The sequence below is a fragment of the Thermobia domestica genome, chromosome 12 (assembly GCF_964235325.1).
Source record: "Thermobia domestica chromosome 12, izTheDome1.hap1.1, whole genome shotgun sequence".
Lineage (NCBI taxonomy): Eukaryota > Metazoa > Arthropoda > Insecta > Zygentoma > Lepismatidae > Thermobia > Thermobia domestica.
The window spans coordinates 154,134,899-154,161,301 of record NC_137465.1 but is presented as its reverse complement, the minus strand read 5'-3'; the positions used below and the strand labels follow the sequence as shown (position 1 = coordinate 154,161,301).

At 35.2% G+C, this 26,403-nt stretch overlaps 1 protein-coding gene across 4 annotated transcripts; it reads left to right on the top strand.

The window, feature by feature from the left end:
* The first annotated feature begins 1,133 nt into the window (after positions 1-1,133).
* Positions 1,134-26,403, top strand: LOC145666748 (uncharacterized). Of its 4 annotated transcripts, none has more exons than XM_081734292.1 (3): positions 1,134-1,276; positions 12,579-13,109; positions 25,418-26,403. In XM_081734292.1, exons 2-3 carry the CDS (start codon positions 12,630-12,632, stop codon positions 25,601-25,603), a joined length of 666 nt encoding a protein of 221 aa, XP_081590418.1. In that variant the 5' UTR covers positions 1,134-1,276; positions 12,579-12,629; the 3' UTR covers positions 25,604-26,403. The 4 variants fall into 4 exon arrangements, with proteins under 4 accessions (XP_081590418.1, XP_081590421.1, XP_081590419.1 ...); XM_081734295.1 differs by having other exon boundaries at positions 1,158-1,214; XM_081734293.1 differs by having other exon boundaries at positions 1,163-1,311.

The window sequence follows — 26,403 nt, the reverse complement described above, 5'->3', positions numbered from 1 at the left end:
AAATAAATCTATGCATAAAAAAAAAAAACAACTCCTCTTATAAGAAATACTTTCTAATGTAGTGAAAGTGGAATTCCTGCTGCACAAAGTGAATACATAATGAATGTAAGTATTGGGAAAGAAATGAGACTGCATAAGCAACTTTTTCTCTCGTTCGCTTTCACTCTCTCTCTCTCTCTCTCTGTGTATATATATATATATATATATATATATATATATATATATATATATATCGGGCTTTATTCCCTATTAATTTGCGTCAACGTAACAAAAATAGTTTTATTTTCAATTATTCGATATAACATGCTAAATTTGCAATATGAAATCGGCGAAAATTTTCCTTTCGGAATCATCATCCGCAAGTGCTTCCACACTCCTACCAAGAATTCTTAATTGATGTACTATCATGTTGCATTGGTTGCATTACGCATATTTTACGAACACTGAAACGGAATAAGACTGCAAGTACCTTTATTCTATAGCGGTTTGTAACATCACAACATAAAATTTGCGATATTTCCATCGCAGTTATATCACTTATTGCATTGTTTACGATGTGTTGTTATTCACGAATTTAGCGAAGATAAATATGGAATGATTCTCCGAAATGGAATTAGATCCCTCCGATACTTCACCAGTTGTAGCATATTGAGAGTAAAGTGGAAAATACCTTTCAAAAGGGCAATCCAGAATTTAAGTCATACAGTGTAAAAGAGGAAATACAAGAAGTAATACCAAGAAGTAAAAAAAAAAAAAAAAAAAAACCGGATAGATAAGACTAAGGATCTCTTTTTACCAACTTTCAATATTTCTTTTTATAGAATGGGTCTGACATACTTCTATTAATGCAGGACAAGTTTAAGCATTCCATTCCAATATCTTTACTTCCACGATAATATCCCTCATTCCACACCCTTGTTATCAGTGGGGGCCTTTACATACAACGAAACGGAAAACCGCCCAGGAAGATCCCATTTTTTTGAGTACTAATCTTAATTTCTTCAATATTTATAATTTCTACAAATTGTGCGCCTTTTAATAAAATTCTAATTTGAGTGGACATTAGTTGGTAAAATAAATATTCGCGAACGAATCAATTAGAACTTCTTCAATTGAATCGAATTCGTTAATGTATTACGTTTGATTTTGTCACTGTAGATTGTTGAACGGTCGTTGAATTGAACGAGGTCGTGACTTAGCGCGGTTTTATAAAGGTTGAAAATTATACTAACGTAAAATCAGGGGTAGTGTAGTAGTAGAATGAAACAGAGAATGGGTGAGAATTATATATTTATGTAACAATTATAAACGGTAATGTGTAATGCCAATCTTAGTATTAAATAACAGAATATATAAGAATCTTATATTATGTATCATAATAAAGATAAATTCTCAGACTGGATTACTTTCCATTTAAATCATTCGCGTATAGAAATTATGTTCATTAGAAAAATATTTTTGGTGCCAGTTCACTGTGTGGTACCATAGATTAGTAAAACGTACGGAAGTATCCAATGTTACTTCAAAAGAGGTATACACAACATAAAAATATGGGTTGACATTACAATGCCAGCTCCAGCTGGTATACTCAGTAATGAAGGCAGTGCTGCTGTATCGCCGGTAACATGAAAATCGAAAAGTAAGAAATATTATTTAGTTTCAGGGATAATGTTGGCCTATGTTTAGCAGAAGAGGTCCAGCTCTTTTCTCTAAAAAATGTTACAATTTTGGTAATTTCTGTTCACATTCGATTAGTTTAGGGTAGGTTAGGTTAGTTTAAGTTAGGATAGGTTAGTTTAGGGTACGTTAGGTTAGTTTAGTTTATTTTATATTAGTGTAGGAGTCCCGCATAATTTTCCAAAAAATGATACAATTTGGGTTAAATTCCAAAGTTGGGCGTCCGTTTCCAGCGAATTTTTTTAAATTTACAGGAAATATATGGATAATTTGATCGTTTGTGTGCTTGATAATATATAAGAGTCTCGAAAAATCTGTTTATTTGTTATATATAATACTTGGCGCAAGGTAACCGAACAGTTGCATTGTGGGAAAGAAACTAACATTTATGTTACCAACATGGCGAATGTACAAGGGCAATGAACTAGCAGTTTTAACATTTGTGAAGGAATACATTGATAACGAGCAAAATCTTTTATAAGTTTGTGAAGAGCACGGATTAATGAACCTAATAACAAATTGCAGAAAGTGTGGAAAGGAGATAACAGTGAAAAAACTTGACGAAAGCGGACGCCCAACTTCGGAATATATGCCTAAAATTTCGCTTATTTCTACTAATATTATGTTAGTTTAGGTTAGTTCAGGTTAGCTTACGTTATTTTATGTTAGGTTAGGTTAGATTTGGTTACGTTAGGTTAGATTTGGTTACGTTATGTTACGTCTAAGTACTTGCATCACTTATTTCTCCTGTAAATTTTGTGTTTTTTACGTGCTTCTGGACCCCTTGTACTAAACATACCCCACAATGTTTTGCGGGAGGGGGTCCAAAACTACACTGGACTCCCTTAAGCTAAGCTAACCTAACCTACCCTAATATAACGTTATATTATGTAATCAAACGAAAATCAATAGAAAGAAGTGGTGTCAAAGACACTGGACCCCCTTAACGGAACATTGACCCGGGAGAAGTCCAACTATATTTTCTAAAAAAAAAAAAAATGTAGTTTTCGTGTATATTAGGTTAGGTTAGATTAGTTTGTTAGATTGTATTAAACCTAACCTAAACTATCTTAAATTAACCTGAACTAACTTACTATTAAGAGAAATAAGCATAAGTCTATCATTTTGTCGAAAATTATGCTGGACCCCTATACTAATATAGGGTTCACTCGAGCAGACGGTTCTAGCAAATAGAAAATGAGATAATTTTGGAACTGAGGCCAAAATCAGTTAAAATCACCATCCTACCAAAACAATCAAAAAGTACAGAAAATATAGCAAGAAGGCATGAAATTTAAGCAAAATATTCTGGTCCCACAATTTCAAAAATATGCCTAGAAAATTTGTAGGTAAAATACGATTTGGAACATTTCTCTTGAAGGAAAGAGTTTTTTATATAAGTAATTACTGTCGCTGCACAGCATATTGAGATGATTTTTGACTGATTGTGAAAGTATTGTTTGTGTAAGTGCTCTTCCACTATTTTCATTTATGCATATATCCCTGTAGCTGACACTTGTGCTCCCTACAAACCTACCCCCGCTAATTATTGTTCTCCCCTGCTGCACTCCTGCCATGACTCGGTTAGATAGCATTCGTGCTTTTTAGTAGCCACCTAGCACAAGTTGGTTCATGTTTTAATGCACTGTAGTTTTTATGCCATACGGCCATGCTGTATTTATACTGAGCCCTCCTGAAGTCAATCCCCAAGTAGTAATGAAGCTCCTCATTTTGTGTATGTTCTACTAAAACATAAAAAGCTCTAACTTAACCTGAAAATGTAAGAAATGTGTCAAAATTTGGTAGAATCGTCTGCTCGAGTAATGTCTTAGTTTCTCCCCAAAAATACTAGGTTGTGACCCTAGCACATAGGTAGTGATTACTGTTCGAAATACAGTGTGGACGTGTGACATAAAAACGTATAAAGCACAAACCGACTTTAAGCTAGGTGGCCATAATAAAGTCAAATGCTATCTAACCGAGTCAGGGCAAGAGCGTAGCAGAAGGGGGCGTCCGTAGGGAGCAGGCACGTCAGCGGCAGTGGGTATCCGTATAAACGAAAAATATTTTATATATCATAAAATGCATGGCTTGTGTTGCACAACTTTAGAGGAGGTATTATAAGCCATCCAAAAAAAAATATGAAAATGTACTAAATTAGGTTAGATTAGGTTTTGGTTAGGTTAGGTGTTCCTCTTCTTTTCTGTAGTTTCAGTTTGTTTCCACACATAATAAATTATCCATTCATCTGGTAAATTTTCTAAAATTGATCCGGCAATACTCTGTTAACGCGGAACAAGAAATTACACTCTTATTTTTATGAAAACGGTTCAAAACTTTTCCAACTTTAAGCCGACCCGTTCCTACCCCTCTTACTCTACTATACTATGCCCTTTTAAAGCCTCCTAATCCTACTTATCGATGCGCTGCTGGAGCGTGTATTGTAAAGTTTACCCCAAAAGATATTCGGATCTTCGTTTGATATCCCTAATGTTAAAAATTGTAATTCGAAATGTATCCTTCTAAGCACGTAATATTCCATAAGGAAGTCATGATGCATTGAATTTGTAGTGAATACAGTGTATTAGGCCATGATCTATAACGATAATGATGTCTGACACGTAATGCATTTAGTACCATGAGGAACATGTGGCGTAGGTACGGTCGCTATATTTATACCCAGTAACAGTTAGGCCATCCTAAAGTAAATCTAGGAATGGAGCTTCTCCCATAGAAATAATTCATAAGCCACTAGGCGTGCATTTCTTTATTAAAGAAGTACTTATATCAATTCAGTCATATATCCGTAAACTGGGGTACTACAAAAAAAGTCATCGACACTGTATATTTCGTAACTGCGTAGTAGTCCCTAAGGAAGCCATGACAGGGTTCCCACATTCAGTAAAGTCAGGGAAATCATGCATTTTACGTAAAATGTCATGGAAAGTCAGGGAACGTAAATGTGCTAGTGTAACATTCTTTTTTTTTCAATCTAATATAGTTTCCTCTTACAAATTGACATGTGAATTGGACCACAATGTTACCACCATGATGACAGTGATGCAATGTTGCTATTTCGTGCTGAGGGAGTTAGGTACTGTGTGTGTCTGAGAGAGAGGAATAATTGATCATGTAAAAGCTAAATCAAAGTATGACTTGTCATCTTCGTGCCTTTTTTTTCAATCTAACATAGTTTCCTCTTTGTCAGTTGTACAAATTGACATGTGAATTGGACCACAATGTTACCACCATGATGGCAGTGATGCAATGTTACTATTTCGTGCTGAGGGAGTTAGGTACTGTGTGTGTCTGGGAGAGAGGAATAATTGATCATGTAAAAGCTAAATCGAAGTATGACTTGTCATTTTCGTGGATATCGGTTTTAAGACAAAAACTACTGAAAGAACTGAAAACATCAGATAAAGATAAACTAGCTTTCAGGCTTACTGTCAAACCTTTTTGCTGGACACAATCAAGAAGATTGTGGAAAGAAGCTCTCTGAAATACAAACTGGTACGCGCTCTGTCAGTTTTAAACCCCAGGCTACAGAAAAACTAGAATGAAATACATCCTACAAACTCTGCATGAGCATAACAGAATATCTGATTTGTAGCTGAGAAAAAAAAATGTCAATTTATGTCTTTTTGTACTGAAATTCAGGGTTCTCACGACTTCCGAGAATACGAAGAGAAAGTGGGCAGCATCAGATTAGATGGCTTCTTTAAAAAATTAATGTCCAAGAAACAAGAATATTCTGATTTGTGGAAGAGCTCCCTCGTGGCTAAGCGGTTAGCATACGCGCCTTTGGCGTGGGAGACCCGGGATCGATTCCCGGCGGGAGCTCATGTGCTTCGGATTCCACGTTAATCAGTAGGTCCACGTTTCATATAGCCTCGCTGCTGAAAGGGACGCTAAACTAACATCAACTCAACTCAATTCTGATTTGTGGAATGTTGTGAAAATGTTTAATTTCATACTACGGCAATGTGTCAGTGGACGACGGGTTCTTAGTCAATAAGACACTTATTGTAGGAAACCAAATCGAAGATTCTCTGGTAGCACAGAGGCGGGTGCATGATGCAGTTATGTACTATGGATGTATAGAATCTGTTCCTGTTGATCGAAGAATACTTTTCTTAGTTCATTCAGCTCGGAGACGCTTTGATGAATACTTTAAACAGAAAAGTAAGAGGAAAGTAAAATCAAAGGTGAAAAACAAAAACTAAGTGCTGAAGTTAAGCAATTAGAAGTAAAGAAGAAACAAATGGCATTATGTTACAAACAAGAATAAGACGCTGTCGTAGAACAAATTCAAAGACTGAAAGCAAAACAAAATTACTGTTCTAAAAAATGTAAATGTGAGAATTAACATGTCTCAGAGTTGGCAATATTAGGACTGATAGCAGGCCACGGTGGTTTAGTGGTTACATTATCAAAACAGTTACTACTAAAACTAATAAATTTTCACTAAAACATTTTTGTCGTTGAACATTAGTGTACTAGCTCTACACCATTATATGCTTGATATTTGAACTTTATACAGGGTGTTTCAAAACAACACCGACAACGTTTGGGAGGTGAATCCTGACTAGAGATGTGGGTCGGGTAAATACCCAGTGGGTAGGTAAATAAAAAATGGGTATTTACCAGGGTATTTACCCCTTTTGTATTTACCTACTCAAAAATTGGGTATTTTACGAAAGTTCAACTATTATGAAGTTTTAAGAATTGTTAACCATACCGGTGAAGTTTTTCTGGATTTTAGGGTCTCTCGAGCGTGATTTCCCGTTCATTCACTATAAATATGCAAATTAATAATACATTTAACCCCGTTCAAGTGCGGTGCGGTTTTGCAGGCAATTTTGACCATGGCGCACCCGCGATACAATTTTGGATTTATTTTAGATTAAAGCGACATCTAAAACCTATTTTTTATTTTTTTCTCGTAGGTAATCATCATAGGTAAAGATGAGATCAAAATATTGAAACGAATTTTTTGAAAGGAGGAAATAGTGGGGGTAAGCTGTTACAATTTTCAGACGATGCCCTCGTGTACACCTATACATACATCTAAGTTTGAACAACATCGATAAAGCCAATCTTGAGAAATAATTCACAAAACTTTTCCGATTTTACGTCATTGCTTACGAATAAATCAGAGTGGAGAATAAGAGTTGAAACTTGAGGGATTAATGCCTCCTCGGGGTACCTTCATTACCACCCACTTGTCGTCTCAAGATTTGATCTGGGGCTATTTTACTAATCCACCTATGCCCTTTCTTCACCAAAGCGTGAACGATTTTTAAACTTGAATTAGTTTCACCAAGACTTAAAAAAAATAAAAAATTGTAGTATGACTTCAAGCTTGAGATTGTCCAAACATAGAAATCATATATAAACCCTCTTTGATGAATCTTTGGGAGACAGCCCCAGTTTTAAATAGTCTTGATACGCCACCGATTTTCAAGAACCCTATCAAGTTATTGTGTATTTTTTATTTGAGAACAGATGTTTCGAGACTCCTTCAATCCAACAATTTTTCACGAAATGTAAAATTTTGAAATTTTAAAATTCTCATAAAACAACTCAGACACCCGACACACAAATAGAAGACAAACTAAAGCTGGATCATGTATCTAAAGCATTACATATCAGAGGCTACAACTAGTTGAATAAAAATGACCAAAATTATCAAAATCTTTCCAAGTCAAACATTATGGAGTTAAAATTAATCATGAAAAGATTGAGCCTTATGTCTACTAGTTTCGAACTTAAAAGGACATTTTAGAGTAGTTTTATCATGAAAGGAGAAAGTGAGTTCGGTATATTTGATGTAGTCGCATTTATTATAAGAAGAAATGCTGAAGAAAAAAAACATTACATTAATTTTTCATCAAATACAGACATTTCTTAATTTTTTATGGCTTCTTAGGTTCAACGTTACTATTTAGGACTTTTGATAAAATCTTGATCTTTCTTAAAACAAATACCAACGTATAGAACGATAACGAAGTCTTACAGGAAGTGTTGAACGAAAGCCTTGCCAAAGCGGTCTTCGTTAATGGGTGTCCCCTGTCACTTGTTGATCACCCTTTGTGGATTGAAGTTTTAAAGAAAACTCTTCCTTCGTATGTTCTCCCATCAAGGTATCGCTTGACTACGAGTTACTTGGACGCTCAATACAGTGAAATGCAAGGGGAAGTTAAAAAGAAATTAGAGGAATCAGGAAACCTACATTTACAGTGTGACGGTTGGGAGTAACTTGAGAAATGAATCTATCATTTATTTCGTCATTTCAAAGCCTGAACCTGTTTTTGTTGATTTCGTGTTGTCGAAAGAAAATAAACATGATGCACATTACTTGTCTGAAGAGATTATGAAAAAAATTTCTGTAAAAATAATCATGTTTATTTCTGATTTCTGTAAAAGTTCTGTAAAATTTCTGTAAAAGTTCTGTAAAAACAGAATATAAAAAATTCTGTAAAAGTTCTGTAAAAATATAACCCTGAAATTTTTTTTAGTAATCATAGGTGACAACGCGTCCAACATGAGAGCAGCTTTTAAATTAGTAAAACAGAAATATCCTAGTATAGTATCTTTGGGTTGTCTTGTTCATCTTCTCCATTTGCTTTGTTCTGACATAATCGGATGTCCATCTGTAAAGACATTACTGGGAAGTGTAATTGATGTTGTTAAAACAATCCAACTTAGCCATCACTTGCAAACACTATTTGCACAAATCTCAAGGGAGAAATGGGTTACAATTTCGTTAAAGTTGCTTGGGAAAACAAGATGGGGAATCCATTTACACTGCCTCCAAAGTTTGCTTGTCAATAAAACTGGACTTCAGGCGCTCGCTGTGAGTGAGGAATCGTCATTACCTTCAGAAATCAAGAAAAGACTTCTTGATGATATATTCTCGGTTTGTATTGAAAACCTTGTAGCCATTTTGAAACCTATAGTGGATTTGATTAATTGCTTCGAGTAAAATGAGCCTCAGATACACACTGTGCACTCAAAATTCCAGAGCCTTCATCAAACTCTGATAGAACAGTTACCATCATCAATCCTTTTGAAAACAGAAGAGCATTCAATCATGGAAAAATTTAAAGAAAGAAGTTAATTCGGCTTGGGTCGAAGTTATCTGACTCAGATCTCCCCGTCCCACTTTCCAGGGCTGCAAATTGACCTCTGAAGAATTGCTTGATGAAGTAAACTTCGTTTGTGAAGTTGGAAAACAAATGGGATTTAATTCTGTTTTACTGAGAGCACATTTGACTGACTGTAGGGACATGAAGGACTTTTGGCAAGGAAGTTTTGTGGGACGGAGTGGAACAAATGAGCACACTGCTTTGGTGGAGAGGGTTTCGAAGCATCACTGAATTAGTTGATGTCGTCATTCGAATCCTTAGTGCTCCGGTTACATCTGCTGCCACAGAAAGAACTTTCTCTACATTTAATGGATCTACAGTAAAACCAGAAATCGTTTATCATCGAAGAGGACAGGAAAACTAAAATATCTTTCATATAACTGGAAGCTTTTCAATAAGAAATTATCTGAAGTTTCACGGATGCAACACTCAGGACCAGGGTCATCAAGGAAAAAGTCACCAGCTGTTGGCATGGAACAGAACAAAACACCAGACATATTGGAAGAGGATACAGAAGAAATGAGTGACATAGAAGAAAATGAAGAAACGAGTGATAGTGATGTTGATACTGAAGAATTGTGTGATAATTCCGACTTTGATCTTACGGTTGATTCTGAATAGGACGGTAAAATTTTTGGTCATTTTATTTATAGTAGTGCTCCAAATATGGTAGAGGTTAATTGCTGTTCTGTACTGAATAAATATTTCCTTCACTGATTTACTATACAGATTAACGTTGTTTATCACATTAATATTTTAAAAGTATTTATTGCAATAGCATTATTAGTATGCTATGCCAATAAATACTTTCACAAAGCATTATTCTTAAACTCCAATTAGTGAACACTTCTAAAAATCAGGAATTAGTTACTTAAGTGTTTTATGAACTGTTATTCCTTATTTTATTTATAATTTTCTTTCGACGGCATATTTAGCAAATAATTTGATCTATCAATTTATTAAATTTGGTTACTTTGATTATTCTACAGCTTTTGTAATCATACAATTACTTCTACAGAATGGCAATTTAGGTAAATATTTAGTTTCTAAGTATTTTCTAGGTTATTAGGCTAGGCTACTTACTAAAGTCTTGTTTCTTTACTTTGATATAACTGTATCAACAACTTAGTTCTTACAATGTAGTTTCTTAAACAGTATTAATTTATTAATTCAGTAAATCAGGAGTAAAATATTAGAAACTTATTGGTCCATTTTTTTGACAATTCAGGACATCTCATTGTCTATTGATAAAATAACGAAAATAACATTATTTTGAGTGAAGAAAATAACCATCTGTATTTGGAATATCAGTTTTCTAATTATTAAAAAAGTTGTCTGTCATAAGTACTATTAAATTTTTTATGGTAATGTAAACTTTAAATCCTTAAAATAGGAAAGTAATTATTAATAATTCATTTTCCGCGATTAATAAATTTGGTAAACCAAAAGAAAAAGTGGTTGTTCATTTTAGTTATAGAGATCCTGCTGTAACTTAAATAGTTTAGGTAGTGTGTTCATCGGTGACTTGGAAAGCTGGAGACGGTATTAGAAGATAAAAGAAGATGGTGATCGAGAAAATCGAGAAAAATGGTGAAAGCAGTTTCGCCAGACGCGAACCTAAGGCAGAAGTTAAATTCCTTGTCATTAATACCAGGAGCTGGTGACAGACAGAATACTTAATAATAGTGTATGATTAGTTTGGTGACAACTGACTGCAGTTTCTTTAGTCATCGTCATGTTTTGTCATAAATTTTTATTTTCGTGTTGGTTTGGTCCACTATCGAATTCTAATGTGCAGCTGATTGGACGCCTCAGTGGCACATTGAAGTAAGAATTCACAGCATAGAATGGACAATAATTTTCCGCCAAGGGTAATAGAAGAAAATTTAGTGTAAGTAGAAAGAGAAATAATGTTGAGTAGCTAGGAAATCTGTACTGTGTTACTTAATAAACATCAAATTCATTCTTTAATTACTAGAAAAAATAATTAATTAGATGGTTATTTAGTGCTCCTGTTGCAGGTGATACAAATGACCATTATATTTTTCATTGACAATAATAAAATCCATTTATTGGTAATAGAAACATAAAATACCCACTAAAATACCCATTTTGGGTAAATACCCGGGTATTTACCCAGGGTATTTACCCGCTTAAATAAATACCCGGGTATTTTACATCCCTAATCCTGACACCAAGACAATAAATATAGACCAACCTGGGTGCACAAATGCTTCCTTTCGGAGTTACAGGATGCCGAAAACATGAAAAAATGAACTTTAAAGGCCCATAGCTCCAAAACTATGGGACCTACCGTAGTCGGGTCAAGATTTCATTTAGGAACTAATATGTGCACTATCCAGAAATATATGTTTCAGAATCCTGCGGTACTCACGCAACAACTTTTATAGCGACAGTTTGGCTATAGGCATATAATTTGAAGTACTCACCAACTACCTCTATAAAAATCGTTGCGGAAGTACCGGAAAAATGTTTTTTTGGTTTTTTCAATAAAAACCATGGTTTCTGCCAACCCTGTTTCGGCAGCATGTAACTGAAAGCAAGCATTTGTGCACCCAGGTTGGTCTGTACTTTTTGTCTTATTTTGGTGTCAGGAATCACCTCCCAAACGTTGTCGATGTTCTATTGAAACACCCCGTAAATATTCAGAATGCAGTAATGAAGTGTGTTTTCATGTTTTAATAGGAAAAGAAAACTAAAATTTAGTGTTGTTTGTTCATTAAATTTGAAATATTCAAAAATAATAAATTAAAAGTCCAAACTTCTCAAGCAAGAAAATAGGTTTTTCTTCCGAGCCCTTTTGTCTCTAGAATGGTTAGCGCACCGATACAAAAGTCAGATTTAGTCTTTTTTTTTTTTTTTTTTTTTTTTAATTTTTCACTTCCAATAATATTATGTGTTTAAATGATCTGATTTTGCCTATAAAGTAGTGAATATGAATTGTGATATACCAAACTTTCCCCGTGGTTTATGTCAAATATTATTTACTTTTAGTCAACGCTGAGTTTCTAGACGGGTACAAGCATCCTTCTAGTAGTTGCCGAAATTTGTCTTAGTCGTGAGGCAAGCTGGAATGTTGTAGTCTGATTCACATATATTCTATTTAAATGTATACACATTTTTAATTTTCTATAGAACACTTATTTACATCTACTTTGAAGAATCGATATAAGGAAACGGGATTTTTTTTATTCGTTCATATTTCGAGGAAGATTAATTGTAGCCGTTGGTTGGTTGAGTTGTAACTTCCTTTGCAGCACCTAGGCTATATGAAACGAGATCTGATCCATTTTGTTTATAATTACACTTAAGACTTGAGAATAGTTCAGTCTGAAATGCATGTCTTAAGTGTATAATGCTGACTATACTTATAATAGGAATTGAAACTATTATTCTGGTTTTCATTCGATTCAATTGTCTCTACTGGAGATCCAGTTCGGAGCCACATAATGGCTGTCATTAAAACACGTGTTCCTCTCAGAAGGTTAATAGAGTAACTAGCGTAACAATTATCGGGAACAGTCATAAATTACAATAAATACAACATAGATTTTCAAAACACTAGCTTTTAATTGTTATAATGGATTTTTAAAACTTATTTTAAGAAAACGCGTAAGTTATGGTACCTTTTATTCATGATAGTTATTCGAAAACTGCGATTTAGATTGTTAACATTCACTATCTTAACTAGATTTATAACTTTAATCTATCCATTATTATTATTTTCAGGTTGATGAATGAGTATTGTAACGACTGACTTGTCCGCTTAACACATGAGCAATGGAAGATAAAAGTCCATGCAATCCAGCAACCAAATTCCGATCGCCTTCGCTCGTCAATAAACCGTTTACACCACCGTCTTCCACAGGAAAAGCACGGTTAACTCCATGTAGACCTCTTGGACTACGAAGAAGTATAAAAGCATTGGGGCCCAATACAAATAAGTTTTTAGAACCTGTTTCTCCAAACGTTATACGAGAATGTCATGTGTTTCAGGAAGCAAATACTCCAAGCGTGAAGAAATTGAAAACTGAAGACTATACTGATAGTACTGAGTGTCATGTGGAAGATACAAAGACCGAAGTTAAATCTTTAGAAGTATCAGGTGCTTTGAATGATAACGTAGAAGAAATATATAAGAAATATTCTGCATTGCCCGAAGACAAGTTAGAAAGTTTAGTATCTGCCTTGAGGACTAGGATTAAAGCAAAGCAAGAAAAGATTAGTGCACGAAAAAGAGAAAACCTATATACTAAGAAGGTGATTATTATCTGTCATTATAATTTATGAGTAGACTTAGCACTATATATATGTATATATTCAATAATTTCCCAATATTATATGCGTAAATAACAAAGAAAATCAAAGTAAATTTTTAGTTTTACATCCCACGTTTATGCCCGTTAGGCTAAAGGAGGCGGATGATTGATTAAAATAAATGATTATGAAATAATTGGTGGAATGAGTATGTGGATGAAAACATCAACCTCGAGCAACCTCGAACCAGAGACCCGTTGCACCAAAGATTAGCACTCGACTACTGAACGACTCATACCCATCAGTCTTTTGGTAACATGAATCCTTAAATGCATCTGGGTCAATCCATATGAAGTGGTCCAAAAATGGTGAAAATAGTTGCTCGACCATCTCCGAAAATTATAAAAATTTGAGTGTGACGAACCGTGTGTATGGGAAGGTCAATAACATCATTCATCTAGCCCCATGATCATTACCACATCTATATGGCAAGGAGGTTAACTCCCATTTGCACCCACGATACGTATCGTCCAACTGGAGAGCAGGATCTATCTTCGGTATTCCCAGTTCCAATGACCTACGTTTAAAAGACTTCATTGGACTCCTGGCTACGCTGTCCTGCAACGTGTGAATCACATCGTCACTCGTTCCTGGCCTTCCACTGCGTGGTAAATCTGATACTTCCCGTTTCTTTGAACTTCTCGTACCACCTCTTGATACTTGTTTCTGCTGGGGGTGTTTTTCCATTCGTTATTTGAAACTTTCTCCGCACTGAAACGCAAGATTTTAATTCCGCAAACCACAAAACACATTGTGCCTTTTCTTTAATAGACGCCATCTTAAGTCACGTGATTACCAGCGCAAATGTCATCGAGCATTGCGGCCAGAACAACCCCAAAAATTTATAAACTTAAACGTAACGGTTTCCAAATTATAGAGTTTTACTTTCCTGCAGGACTTTATGGACTCCTTGTAGTTCGTAAACGCTTGCAAATGCAAAAATTGGCACTCCACCGACAAAAAAGATGGCCGCCATTCAGGAACACTTGTACATACAACGTGAATGATGTTATTGACCTTCTCATACACAAGGTTCACCACACTCAATTTTTTTATAATTTTCGGAGATGGTCGAGCAACCACCTCTGGACCACTTTGTATGGATTGACCCATCTTAAGAAAAGACTGTTTTCTTTTGTTTAAGTAGCTACTAAATGAAGAAAATGCTATATTTTGTATTCCATATTTCTCAAATTTTAATAGCGAAATTTTCTCAGATACGGAGTCAAATGCTTTGTCTAGACTTAAAAATACTGTAAATTACTTTTTTATTATTGTTCATGTTCTTACAAATAAGTTCTTTTAATATGTGTAGCATCTGCTGATTTCTATCACTTCAAATATCGCACTGATTTGTATTTTTTCCCATGAAGGCACCTAGTTCCGTCATGTTAAATGGCACTTTATATTTGGGTCATACGTGTTACCTCAAAACCGACGATATTGATAGCTAATACACGAGAGACTCCCGCGCACTAGCAGACCTGTTTACCGGCATTTAAACCGGACGTACACTGGCATATGAATAGATTAGGGTAGCCTTGCCTATGACCTCCACGATCACCAGATTTGGTTCTACTTGACTATTATGTGGGGCTATCTGAAGACGCTCGCATACGACGAAGGTGCCTTATGAGAAACAGTATTTAAAAAAAAATCCGGTGAGTTTTATTGGGAAAAAAAATTACATATATTTAAAGCCGTATTCCCACTTTAAGCATTGATATTCTATTGTACAAATCAAACTATGGAATACCTGTCTCGCACAAAGTGAATCCGCGAAGCACCAACTGCGTTTCTTGGGTCACTGCCCCATTGGCACTCGCTTAACTTGTATTTCGATTTCTAGAAAGAAGGAAATAGACAATTTTGTAGAGTAACAAGGAGGTGGGAAATTCTACATAATTAGAATAGGAATAAATTCCCAAATTACGCTAACGTTTCAAATCCCTTGGCCAGTCGTCTTGAGTGAAGATCCCTTGAGATTCTCTCAAAACACACCAGGGAAATAATTCTCCTGGGATCCTCAAGATCAGGAGCCAGATATTTGAAAGAAAAAAACTGCTTTATTAAATGGACATTTTTGGGAAGAAATGAAATGTTGGATACTTTTCTTTTTTCACTCTCATTTCCAGTTGCCAATTCGCTTTCTAACAATAGATTTTACGATTAAAGGACCTTTCTAACATGATAATGTCCCATAATCCGCCAGATATACAAGAAGAATTTGTGAGTTTCCGATCTTCTTTTTAATGCAACTCCCTTTTGTTTTTGTGTATGTAACTAGCCGGGGAGAATAGGTTTACTGTAATATACTTGAATACCTTTCCCTCATATGATATACATATCAGTGAAGTGTAATGATAAAAATTCGTAAAATTTTTGCACTTCCCATTCCATCCCTAAAACTTCTCTCACCACCACCAACTTTTTCATCAAAAATGTTTTATTCATCGCAATGACCCTCAAAACTATGAGTGCACACTATTGTTTGTGCAATGAGACTGGCTTCTGACAGTTGGGTAGAGCGCGTGGAGTATTGGAGGCGCTGTTGGCAAAGGCTCTGCAACAGACACAGCAGCTCCGGCGACAAATTAGGACGTTTAACGTCATTTTTTAATCGTGAAAATTAAACAAGAACGTCTATGATTTCCAAATAACATTAATAGTACTTGGAATATTGATATTCTACAAGAAAAGTAAAGAATATATTAATAACCTCGAGTTTACATCAATTTCGAAACTTAGGCAACTTCAATATTTTTATTCATGTAATGGAGAGACTTCGCAATCTTCTAATATTGAATCGAATACGAAAAAATATTTTCATTAAACTTTTACAGTTAAGCTAATTACTCAATGACTTTTCCGAAATGTAGTAAGTTACTGCTTTTATATACTTCGAATATAGATTTACTTTAGAGTAACTGTCAATAATATCATCATCATTATCATAGGTATTCTGCCTTTATTGGCAGGTCACTTGCCGCAGCTTAGAAGCTTCCATGCTCCACGGTCCTCCGCTAACCTTTTCGTCTTCGCGTATGATCTTTTTGTTTTAATATCATCCATTAATTGTAGTCTCCTTCGCCCCCTCCCTCTCTTTCCCTCCACCATACCCTCTAGGACGTCCCTCATGATACAATCTCTTCTTAGGCAATGTCCCAATCAGTTTCTCTTCCTCTTCCTAATAATATCTAAAAGTGTTCTTTTTTCACCCACCATTTCTAACACATTCTCATTCGTTTTGCGCTCGACCCAACTAATTCTTTCCATTCTTCTCCACACCCACATTTCGAAGGCTTTCAGTCGATTTTCGTCACCTTTGCGTAATGTCCACATTTCCGCCCCATACAGTACAACACTCCACACGAGCATTTTATGAGTCTTTTTCTCAACTCTTTATTCAAGGTCCCACAAAACAGACTTTTCTTCCTCCTAAAGGCTTCTTTCGCCATTCCTATCCTTGCTTTTATTTCACGTTCGCATTTCATGTCATTACTAAGAATACTACCCAGGTATCGAAAACTATTCACTTGTTCTATTTTCTCCCCTCCTACTTTTATATTTGACACAGATCCCTTCGTTCCAATCACCATGGCTTTTGTCTTTCTGACATTTATTTTCATCCCATATTCTTCAAAGCCCATTCTCATTTTTTGTAACATTTTATTGATTTTCTTTTCAGATTCTTATACATGAACCAACAAGCGCCATATCGTCTGCAAATCTTATGCATCTAATCATTCTACCTCCTACCGAAATGCCATCATCATCATGTAGGCTCTTTTTCACTATCTCTTCTAGATAGACATTAAATAGTGTTGGCGAGAGGCAGCATCCTTGTTGAACTCCCCTTCCAATTGCACTCTCTTCCGTCAGTTCTTCCCCTATCCTAACACTAACTTGTTGGTTCATGTATAAGTTTCTTATGAGTCTTCTATCGTTCCATTCCAACCCTATCTTTGTTAGAACTCCCAACAACAATTCCCACTTCACGCGATCAAAAGCCTTTTCTAGATCAATAAATACAACATACACCTCTTTCCCTTTTTCTATAAATCTTTCACCGATCGCCCTTAATAATCCAATAGCATCTCTTGTGCCCTTGTCTCTTCTGAACCCGAACTGCTCCTCCTCAACATCTTTATTTGTTCTTCCATATAACCTTCTGTTCAGTATTCGGAGCAGAATTTTAGCTGCATGAGATATGAGACTAATAGTTCTATAATCCTCACATCTCTTTGGATTCGATTTCTTAGCCATCGGTATCATGATCGTTTTCAGAAAGTCTTTTGGCCATTCTCCTGTTTCATATATTTCATTGCATAGTCGCAACAATTCTTTCTTTCCCTTGTCTCCTATATTTTTAACGAATTCGATTGGTATGTTATCTATTCCGGTTGCCTTTCCATTGGATATAGCCTTTTCAAACTCATTCCGAAGAATACTAAATCCTTTATCATCCTCACCTACTTCATTTTCTACTTCAACATTTAGGCTACATGGTCTATCCCTACTCTCATATAATTCTTCAACGTATTCTTTCCACCTTCCTATGACCTCATTTCTCTCGCTGACTAACTTCCCATTCTTATTTTCTACTGCCATCATAATACCCCCTTGTTTCCTCCGAAATTGCATAGATTTCACCTCCTTGTACATTTCCTCATATTTCCCAACTCTTTCTAATTCTTCTATGTCCTCGCACTTTCTTTTGTAAAACTCTTCGCTCTGTCTGTTTCTCTTCGTAATTCATTATTTAACTTTCTGTACATCTTTCTGCCCTCTTCTGTATCAACCTGTTTCCACATCTTCCTCTCCCTCATTTTCTGCAACATCTGCACTGTAACCCATGGTTTTTTAGCAGTTTTGTGTTCGCGGTAACCTACGTTCTTCTGCAGCCTGCTGTAAGCAACGTTTAATATGTTACTACCTGCGCCTATCCTTTCCTCGTTTGAACATTTTTCTTCGAATTTTTCAATGAAAAGATTTCTTATTTTCTCGTTTTTCAACTGTTATCTACTTTTCTTCTGCCTACATTTTTCAGTTGAATATCTACTTCGGCCAGCACAAGATTATGATCAGAGAAAATATCAGCCCCGGGAAGGGTCTTCGCGTTCTTGAAGTTATTCCGATACCTGTCCTGAATCATAACATAGTTTATCTGATATCTTCCGCCATCTATTGGTGATTTCCATGTATATCTTCTTCTCTTGTGCTGATTGAACCAAGTGTTCCCAATTACTAGTGCATTCTGTCTACAGAAATTCACCAGTCCCTCTCCCCTTTCATTTCTTTCGCCTAAACCATATTTGCCTACGATACTACCTTCCTGTTTTTCTCCCACAACTCCATTGAAATCTCCCATTATTATTATGCATGCAACCTTCTTCTCCCTGTCTATAATTTCTTCTATTTTCTCATAATTTTCCTCTACTTCTTCATTTGCATGCGAAGTCGTCGGTGGATATGTCTATATCACCACTAGATCCTCCGTTTTCCCTTTAAGTCTTAACATCATAACTCTATCATCAATAACTTCTACTTTCACTACCTTCTCCTTTAAGCGCTTTCCAAGAATTATTCCTACGCCATTATGACCGCCCTTTTCATTACCTGAGTAAAACATTCTATATCCTTCGCTGTTCAATACCTCATTATCTTCCCATCTAACTTCACAAACGCCTACCAAATCTAAATTATTTTGTTTCATTTCTTCTTTAAGATTTTCTAATTTTCCTCCCTGTAACATAATACGTACGTTCTATGTCCCTATCCTAAATCTTTTGCTCTTCCCTGTCTTCCTTTCTCTGTCTGTCTTCCCCCCATTATTACTTTCTCGTCCAATAGTCCTTCCCAAGCCATCCCTCTCCCGGAGATCCGAATGGGGGGATATTTTACCTCCAGAACTACATTTTGACCTGTGAAAGACCATTGTTCATATGTTCTATTTTTGCTGCCAACAAACTAGGGAAAATAGAGTGGTGGTTTCCCGTTGCCTTCCACCCCGCAGTATCCCAGCCGTTAAAGTCACTCTGACCACGCCTGGGACTAATGTCCAAGTTGCCGTACCAGTCACTATGATTTCCGCCAACTTGGCTACTGGAGAACTGCTGCCTTCTTCCAGAGTCAATAATATGATAAAATCCTAATTTAGGCCATGAACTATTCGTGAACCAAAAATCATCAAAATCGATCCAGCGGTTTAGGAGTTAGCTGTCAAATAAATATATATATAGTTTATCTAAGTAGCGTTGAGAAAATAGAGGTATCTTTAGTAATTTCATTTTATAAGTGAAGCGTTTGTAGTGTCTTTGATTCAAATTGTGGTATTACAAAAAAAAAAAAAAAAAAAAAAAAAAATCTCATTTGCGCATTTGTAATTATCGTAAGTGAAGATTTTGTTTCTTTTTAGTGTAACTCTCTTTTCTTTGTATGTGTGTAATTATCCAAATGTAGTGTTTGAGAAAATAGAGGTAGAATTTTAGCAATTTCCTGTGGGTTTATATATTTAAATTACAATATGGCTCCTCCAAATTGTCCGGTTAAATGATCAGCAATCCGGTTTATGATCAGCAATTTTTGATTTGCACGATTTTATATTACTTCGAGTTTGGACCATTTCTTCCTTACATTATTAAGTAAATCTTTTATACTTTTTCTTTTCTCTTTTATTTCTATTAATAATTTATCCACATCAACCTCAGTATTGTGAAATGCAATCATTATTAACTGAATGCTTTTTCCCTTCTTTCTTAAAACCATAACTTCGCTATTTAGTGATAGATTTTAATTATTTAAACGGCGTTGGAAAGAGTATGTATAAGGCTTTTAAATACATTATATGCTATATAGATAAAGTTATAATTTGTTAGTTTTAAATGTTTTGTTTTGCCGTAAAGAAATACGTAGTGTATTTGTATAATATATATACATATATAAATCATGTATAAATAGGGTTCGCTCAATTTTAATTAAGTAATTTTATGGAAATTATTTAAAAGTAAAAAAATGATGTAGAAAATATTTCGTCTGCGAATTACAAAATGTGATAATTTTTATCTATAAAATACTTTGTGCGAAAATCTTATAATCATTCATAATTTAATCTAATTTAATAGCAGATTTGGCATAGTATTTTTCGTAAAATGTGTTTATGTATTATATATATATATATATATACTACTTAAAAATGGGAGTGGGCAGAAAATTGTAATAATACATCTACTTAGCGCTTAGTGTAAAACTAAAACTAATAACCTAACGATCCAAATATTTGATTAATTAAGTTATCTTAAACCTCAATTTTTTGATGATTAGTCAAATCAAAGTGGCATTTATATAGAAAAGACACTATTGAAGTTAAAGTGATTAGTTGATTTAAAAAAAACTATTTAAGGCAGGCCTGTCCATGAATTGGCTCCCGGAGCCAAAGCGTGAGCGGGCACGAGCGAAGATAAGAACAGGTGAGCACAGGTGCTGCTAGCTTCTCTTCTTCCACTGCATCCGATAAGTGTTGCCAACCACACATGATGGCAAAAAACCTATGGCCAAGCCTGGCCAGAAATTCGCACGATGATAAGCATGAACAGACGCAAGCGTGAAATGTGCAGGTGTGCTCTCCCCCTCCCCATTTCGAAAGCAGTGACGCGAAAACACTGCAGGAAATAAAATTGGTACGTTTTTTGGTTGAGGAAGACGCATGATAGAGGTTACAGTTAGCGTTGAAGTAACTAACAAATGAACAAGAAAGAAAGAAAGAAAGAAAGAAACTAATATTAAACATGTCATCTTACAGACGTAAAAACGACTGCAAAAATCGGAAACGAATTGTTTCAGACCTTTTTAGCTTGCTTACACAATTCGTGACGTTGTATTACATTAGCACTCGGTCTGTAATTTGTCATTCGCTTCACGTTTGCTAAGTTGTAAACGCCTTTCGTTGCTAGATTGATAGGAGAAGGACGGGAGGTTGAAAATAATAATAATAATAATACGCATTATTATTATTATTATTATTATTATTATTATTATTATTATTATTATTATTATTATTATTATTATTCGGACCAAAGAGGGATGAAAATGGGGATTGGAGGAAATTCATAACTAGGAATTGCATAGTTTATACCGCTCACCTAACATTATTAGGGTTATGAAGTGTAGAAGGCTCAGGTGGGCAGGCCATGTAGCCAGAATGGAAGAAATTAGAAACGCTTTCATAATTTTAACTGAAAACCCAATTGGAAGAAGACCACTAGGAAGACCTAGGCGTAGATGGGAAGACAATATTAAGATGGATCTTGCAGAAATAAGAGTACAGAGTAGAAACTGGATCCAGTTGGCTAAGGACATAAGTTAGTGGAAATACTTTGTAAACGCGGCATTGAACCTTCGGGTTCCATAGACCATAGAGTTAGTTAGTTATTTATCTAAAAGAAATGTTCAAATGTTGTTAAGAGACAATTACACAGAAGAACCGAGTTTCGACCAAACACTAATTTGCCGGAAGGAAATTCCAGTGCAGTCCAGCCTACTTTAAGCGTTATCCGTGCAACCCACGTTTCATGTTCAAGACATTGGGAATAATTGCTCGTATCATTCAGTTGGAACGTTTCCTTTCGAATTTACGCTATTACAGTAGACCTACGCTATTACAGTAGGCCTACGCTATTACAGTAGGCCTACAACATTGTGACTTTCAAAATCAGTCAGTAACTATCGAAGAAAGACAAGCGTGTAGCTTCAGTCGTTGAAATGATTTAACATTCTTTTTCACTTTTAACAAGCCACCGGCAAGCAACCAGCCAGGGACAATACATTTTTCCTTATTAAAAAGACACTCCTTGTTAACAAAAAAAAAAAAAAAAAAACTAACTGCAGTCACTAACGGTCACACTTAAAAATGGAAAATCTCTTTGGCTCTCTTAATATTTTGTTTGATTCTTTGCGATCAAAGTAACTTTAAAAGTGGAGTAAGAAATACTATTCTTCCTATTGATAGTGTAATAGTGGCTTCTAATCTCCACAACCAACCCCTTGCTAAGCCTATTCGTACACACATACATGCATAAGCTAATTTTCTGGAGATATACTTAGATAATTACAAACAAGTGCTACAGTTTTTTCTTATCAACAGATTATCTCTTTTCCTAAAAAGCGAAACAACATAATATAACAAACCCACACTCGGATATAACAAACCCACATCCCTCTTTAACAAAAGGAAATAAAAAAGAAGAAAAGGAACGTACATAGTTTATCATTTGATTGCTGTTACAAGTTTGTATTGTCTATAATTAACGGTTACCACATTGTAAAAAAACACTTTACACTAAATGGCAATCAGTTACCATACATACTTTTTTTTTTTTTTTTTTTTTTTTTTTTGGTAAGCTAGTGATTACCGCCAAGGTTGACAACACTTCCGCTCCTCTAAGGACAAAACCCGAAGATCCACGAAGCACGAACAATGGTATTTGCTCGTAGAATGCTCGTGAGCGTTCACGAGGAGAGTTTCCACTATCTGCTCGCCGTGGGCAGGGCTGATTTAAGGCCTTAAGAAGGATGTTTCGGGGATTGTCTCCATTATGGTTTATGTTCAGAAAAATGTGGAGAATCGAAATGTGACACCTTTAAGAAATCTAACGGAAACCGCTTTGTCATACGAAAAGTGCTGGATCCTTTGTAATAGTTTTCATAAATATATATATATATATATATATATATATATATTCATGTTAATTAAAATGTATGCATTTGTGAAGACACCTTTGCATTCAAAAGACACAAGTAGTCAAATTATTGAACGACAGATCGAACTAATAATGATTAATTTCGTTTCCAATATCCTTTGAAAGTTCGAATAGTCAGAATCTATGTATATAGATAATTTGGTTTAGAGAAAAGTGCGTTTTAAAGCCTTGTAATTTATTTATAGCGACTGTGTATTTGCTTCAGCGGTATGTAGAGATAGATTTTCAAAATTTGAACCCGAAACATATTTCTAATATCTATTCAGAAAGTTGTTTTAGATTTACGGTACGAACGGTCCCGGGTTGGATTCCCAGTGGGAACACTTGGTCGAAAAAGTGTAAAAGCTTTTTTAGGCCAGTCATCCTGAGTTTTCCTCATTCACACCATTCAAATGCCGGGATGGTACCTAACATACAGGTCCCAGGGCGCTTCCTTTCTTCCTTCTCTTTCCTCGGATAGTGTGATCGCCGAGGGACGTCAATATCATACGTGACAGGCTAACATTGACATAGATGCCGAAAGCCCAGAAATCTAATTCCTAATCCTAATCCTAGATTTATGGTAACGAATTTGTCTCCCTTACCAGCTTAAGAAATACCAAGATGCTACCAGCTGTTACGCTCGAGGTGTATGTCTTGTCTGTTAACTATTGCCTTGTATGTCAGTATCCATTGAAGGAGACTGTTGAAAAAAGGTTTGATCAAGTCTGTTCATTCCTCTTGAACTCTCCAAAGACGACGAGAGTGCGCGGTTGTCGAAATGTTTCAACAACGGGAACCGACAAAAATCAGTGCGGTATATATCAAGGTATTTCACAGAAGTGTCTGTAAAGGAATTACATTTGTTTCCGTTTCATATACAATCCGCTTCATGTACGTCATAATTGATTTTGCCGTATGACTGGATGCCTTAGACGAATGACGTGATATATATCGCTGCTGTATAGAGATAGAATATCGTTACGGTATAGTGGCTCCAAAATGTTAACCTGGTAATAAGTTGCATTGATTTTATCCTTCCTCTGCCACCCAATCTGCATAGATCACGTTTACCATTATAATAGTAACCACCAATAATCATAAAGCCGCGTGGAAAAGCTTCCTTTTGAATCGCAGGGATGAACATGAGCTTCTTTTTATCACAATCTGACTGATACACCCATGCCTCATCCAGAGTCACTACCATCTCCCCCTCCTTCTTCCTGCAATGACGGGTTTCGACTGTTCGTCTTTCCATGATAGGTAATAAAGCATATGAATTCAAGCTTTATGCTTCTTTACCAGATATAAATCTTGCGCAATTATGCGATTTACGGTCGCGGCGGAACGTTGTACTGCCCTTGCTATTGCTTGCCAGTGGCTTCTCAAATCGCACCAAGAAATGCACGTTTTGTATCATATCAGAGGTATACCAGAGACTCAGATATTTACGAAATTCAATCGTGCAGGACTCAGTATCAATAGCCCGGAAGTTGCTGTATGCTTGCTTACCTCTTGTGTGATGCCCCCGATTCGATGCAAATTCATCTGAATTTGTATTAGAGACATCGTACACGTTTATTGATAATTTGATTAGAAGCATAAATTCGTTCAGGTATTAGCACAGGCAGAAAGTACAAATGCACATATTACAAATCTCGTATGGAATTTTTTTAATGAGAAATTTGTGAGCTCAGAAATTTTTGTAGTTAAAAACGAATGGATAGGACACAGACGCTTCTGGGTATTATCAAAAGACGCATTCTCAACAAGGAAAACTTGGTCTCTGGTGCATCTGTTTGCTGATACATACACTATGATTCTCTCTTTCTATAAATTCATCTGGAAACATGCAAAATATGGTAGTTATTGACTATGTGCGTGACGAAATGTTAACGTATCGAATGGTTATTTCTTCACTTTCTTTAGAAAGCTACCTACTCGCTGTTTATCTGTAGTCATTTCCCATCATTGGTTACGGTCAATCACAGAATATGTTTAGTGGAAAGAAGAATCCACATTTCGACATTCTTTTAGAACTACAATACACAGCGTATATACTTTTCTGTCATTTCAAGAACAATTTCCTTTCATTTATGTGCATCAAACGTGAACATCACTAAATTGTGCATATGTAGGCGAAGTACATATTAGATCATTAGTTCAATTATAAAATCACTAAATGTAGTGCGAAATTCTGAAAATAACATCCCTGCTTTTGTAATATTCTGTTTACTTATTTGGGTATAAATAACTAAAAAGTGTCGGGAAGGGCAGAAATAAAGCCCACAACAGAACATAATGTTCGGAGCCATATAATCACTCACACACAACAGCCGTCTTCCCTGTTAATTCAACACAAAACTTTCGCATTACCACAATAATTTCTCTGACGTATTTACGCGTGCTGCTACCTAGCGATCGAATTCGTAACAATAAATCTCAAACAACTTTCTGTATATGTGGCATATTGTTTGAGCTTTAAATATCATATTATTATTATTATTATTTCAGCATGATGCAACACATTTGACCAAGTTAATATCTACATGGAAGCAAGCGAGCCAAGAGGCACTACGTGAGTTGTTTGATAAAACGAAGGCTCAAGGACACAATATCACATTAAAAGAATTGATACTGCATTTAAAAATTGATCCAGAGTTAGTTGGATACGATTCGGATGAGGAGGAATTTGTGTGACTTTTTTTTTTTTTTTTAATAAATGGAGAAAAAGTTATAAATATGTGTAGTTTTGTTCCCAAAAAGGTCACTGTTTTGTTATTTTTTAAAAATGTTGATTATTACATTTACTTTCTTATATAAATAAGTGTGCAGTTTATGACAAATAAATATAGAGTTGCCAGTACGTAGGCAAATATTAGACAAATGAAAGTGACATCTTGGCAAGTTATACAAAACTGTTTTTGTTTGATTATGCAAAGCTATGTTTGTTTATTTAATGTATACTGATACAAAACTGTATTTGTTTAGCTATGCAAAGCTATGTTAATTTATTCAATGTATAATGATCCTAGTTCTGTTATATATTTCGTGATATGGATTACAGGAATAATATTTGTTCAATTCCTCATCCCTTTATGAACAAAATGTTTTTTTGAGTTTGGTTAACTCAGTCAAATGTTTACTTTTGCAAGAATACAAATTTCAAGATTGCAATTACGTTTAATCTTTATTTGCAGTGTCGATACGATGTAATTAAAAAGTGAATTACAAAGGAATTGACTTACACACAGAAATTATTAACACCTAATTGCAAGAAAAAGAAACTATGTTTGCAAGTTCGAAATATTTTAATCTTCACAATCTTTCCACTCAATTTTCTAGTAAAAGAATGTAAATTTACTTGTAAACAAAATTTCAGAACGACTTGCATCTGATTTAGTATGGAATATGTAAAGTGATAAAACTAGAAATGTGAAAACACATGGAGGTTTTTTCTTAATATTTTATTTATTTATTTATTTTTTAATAACTGTAAA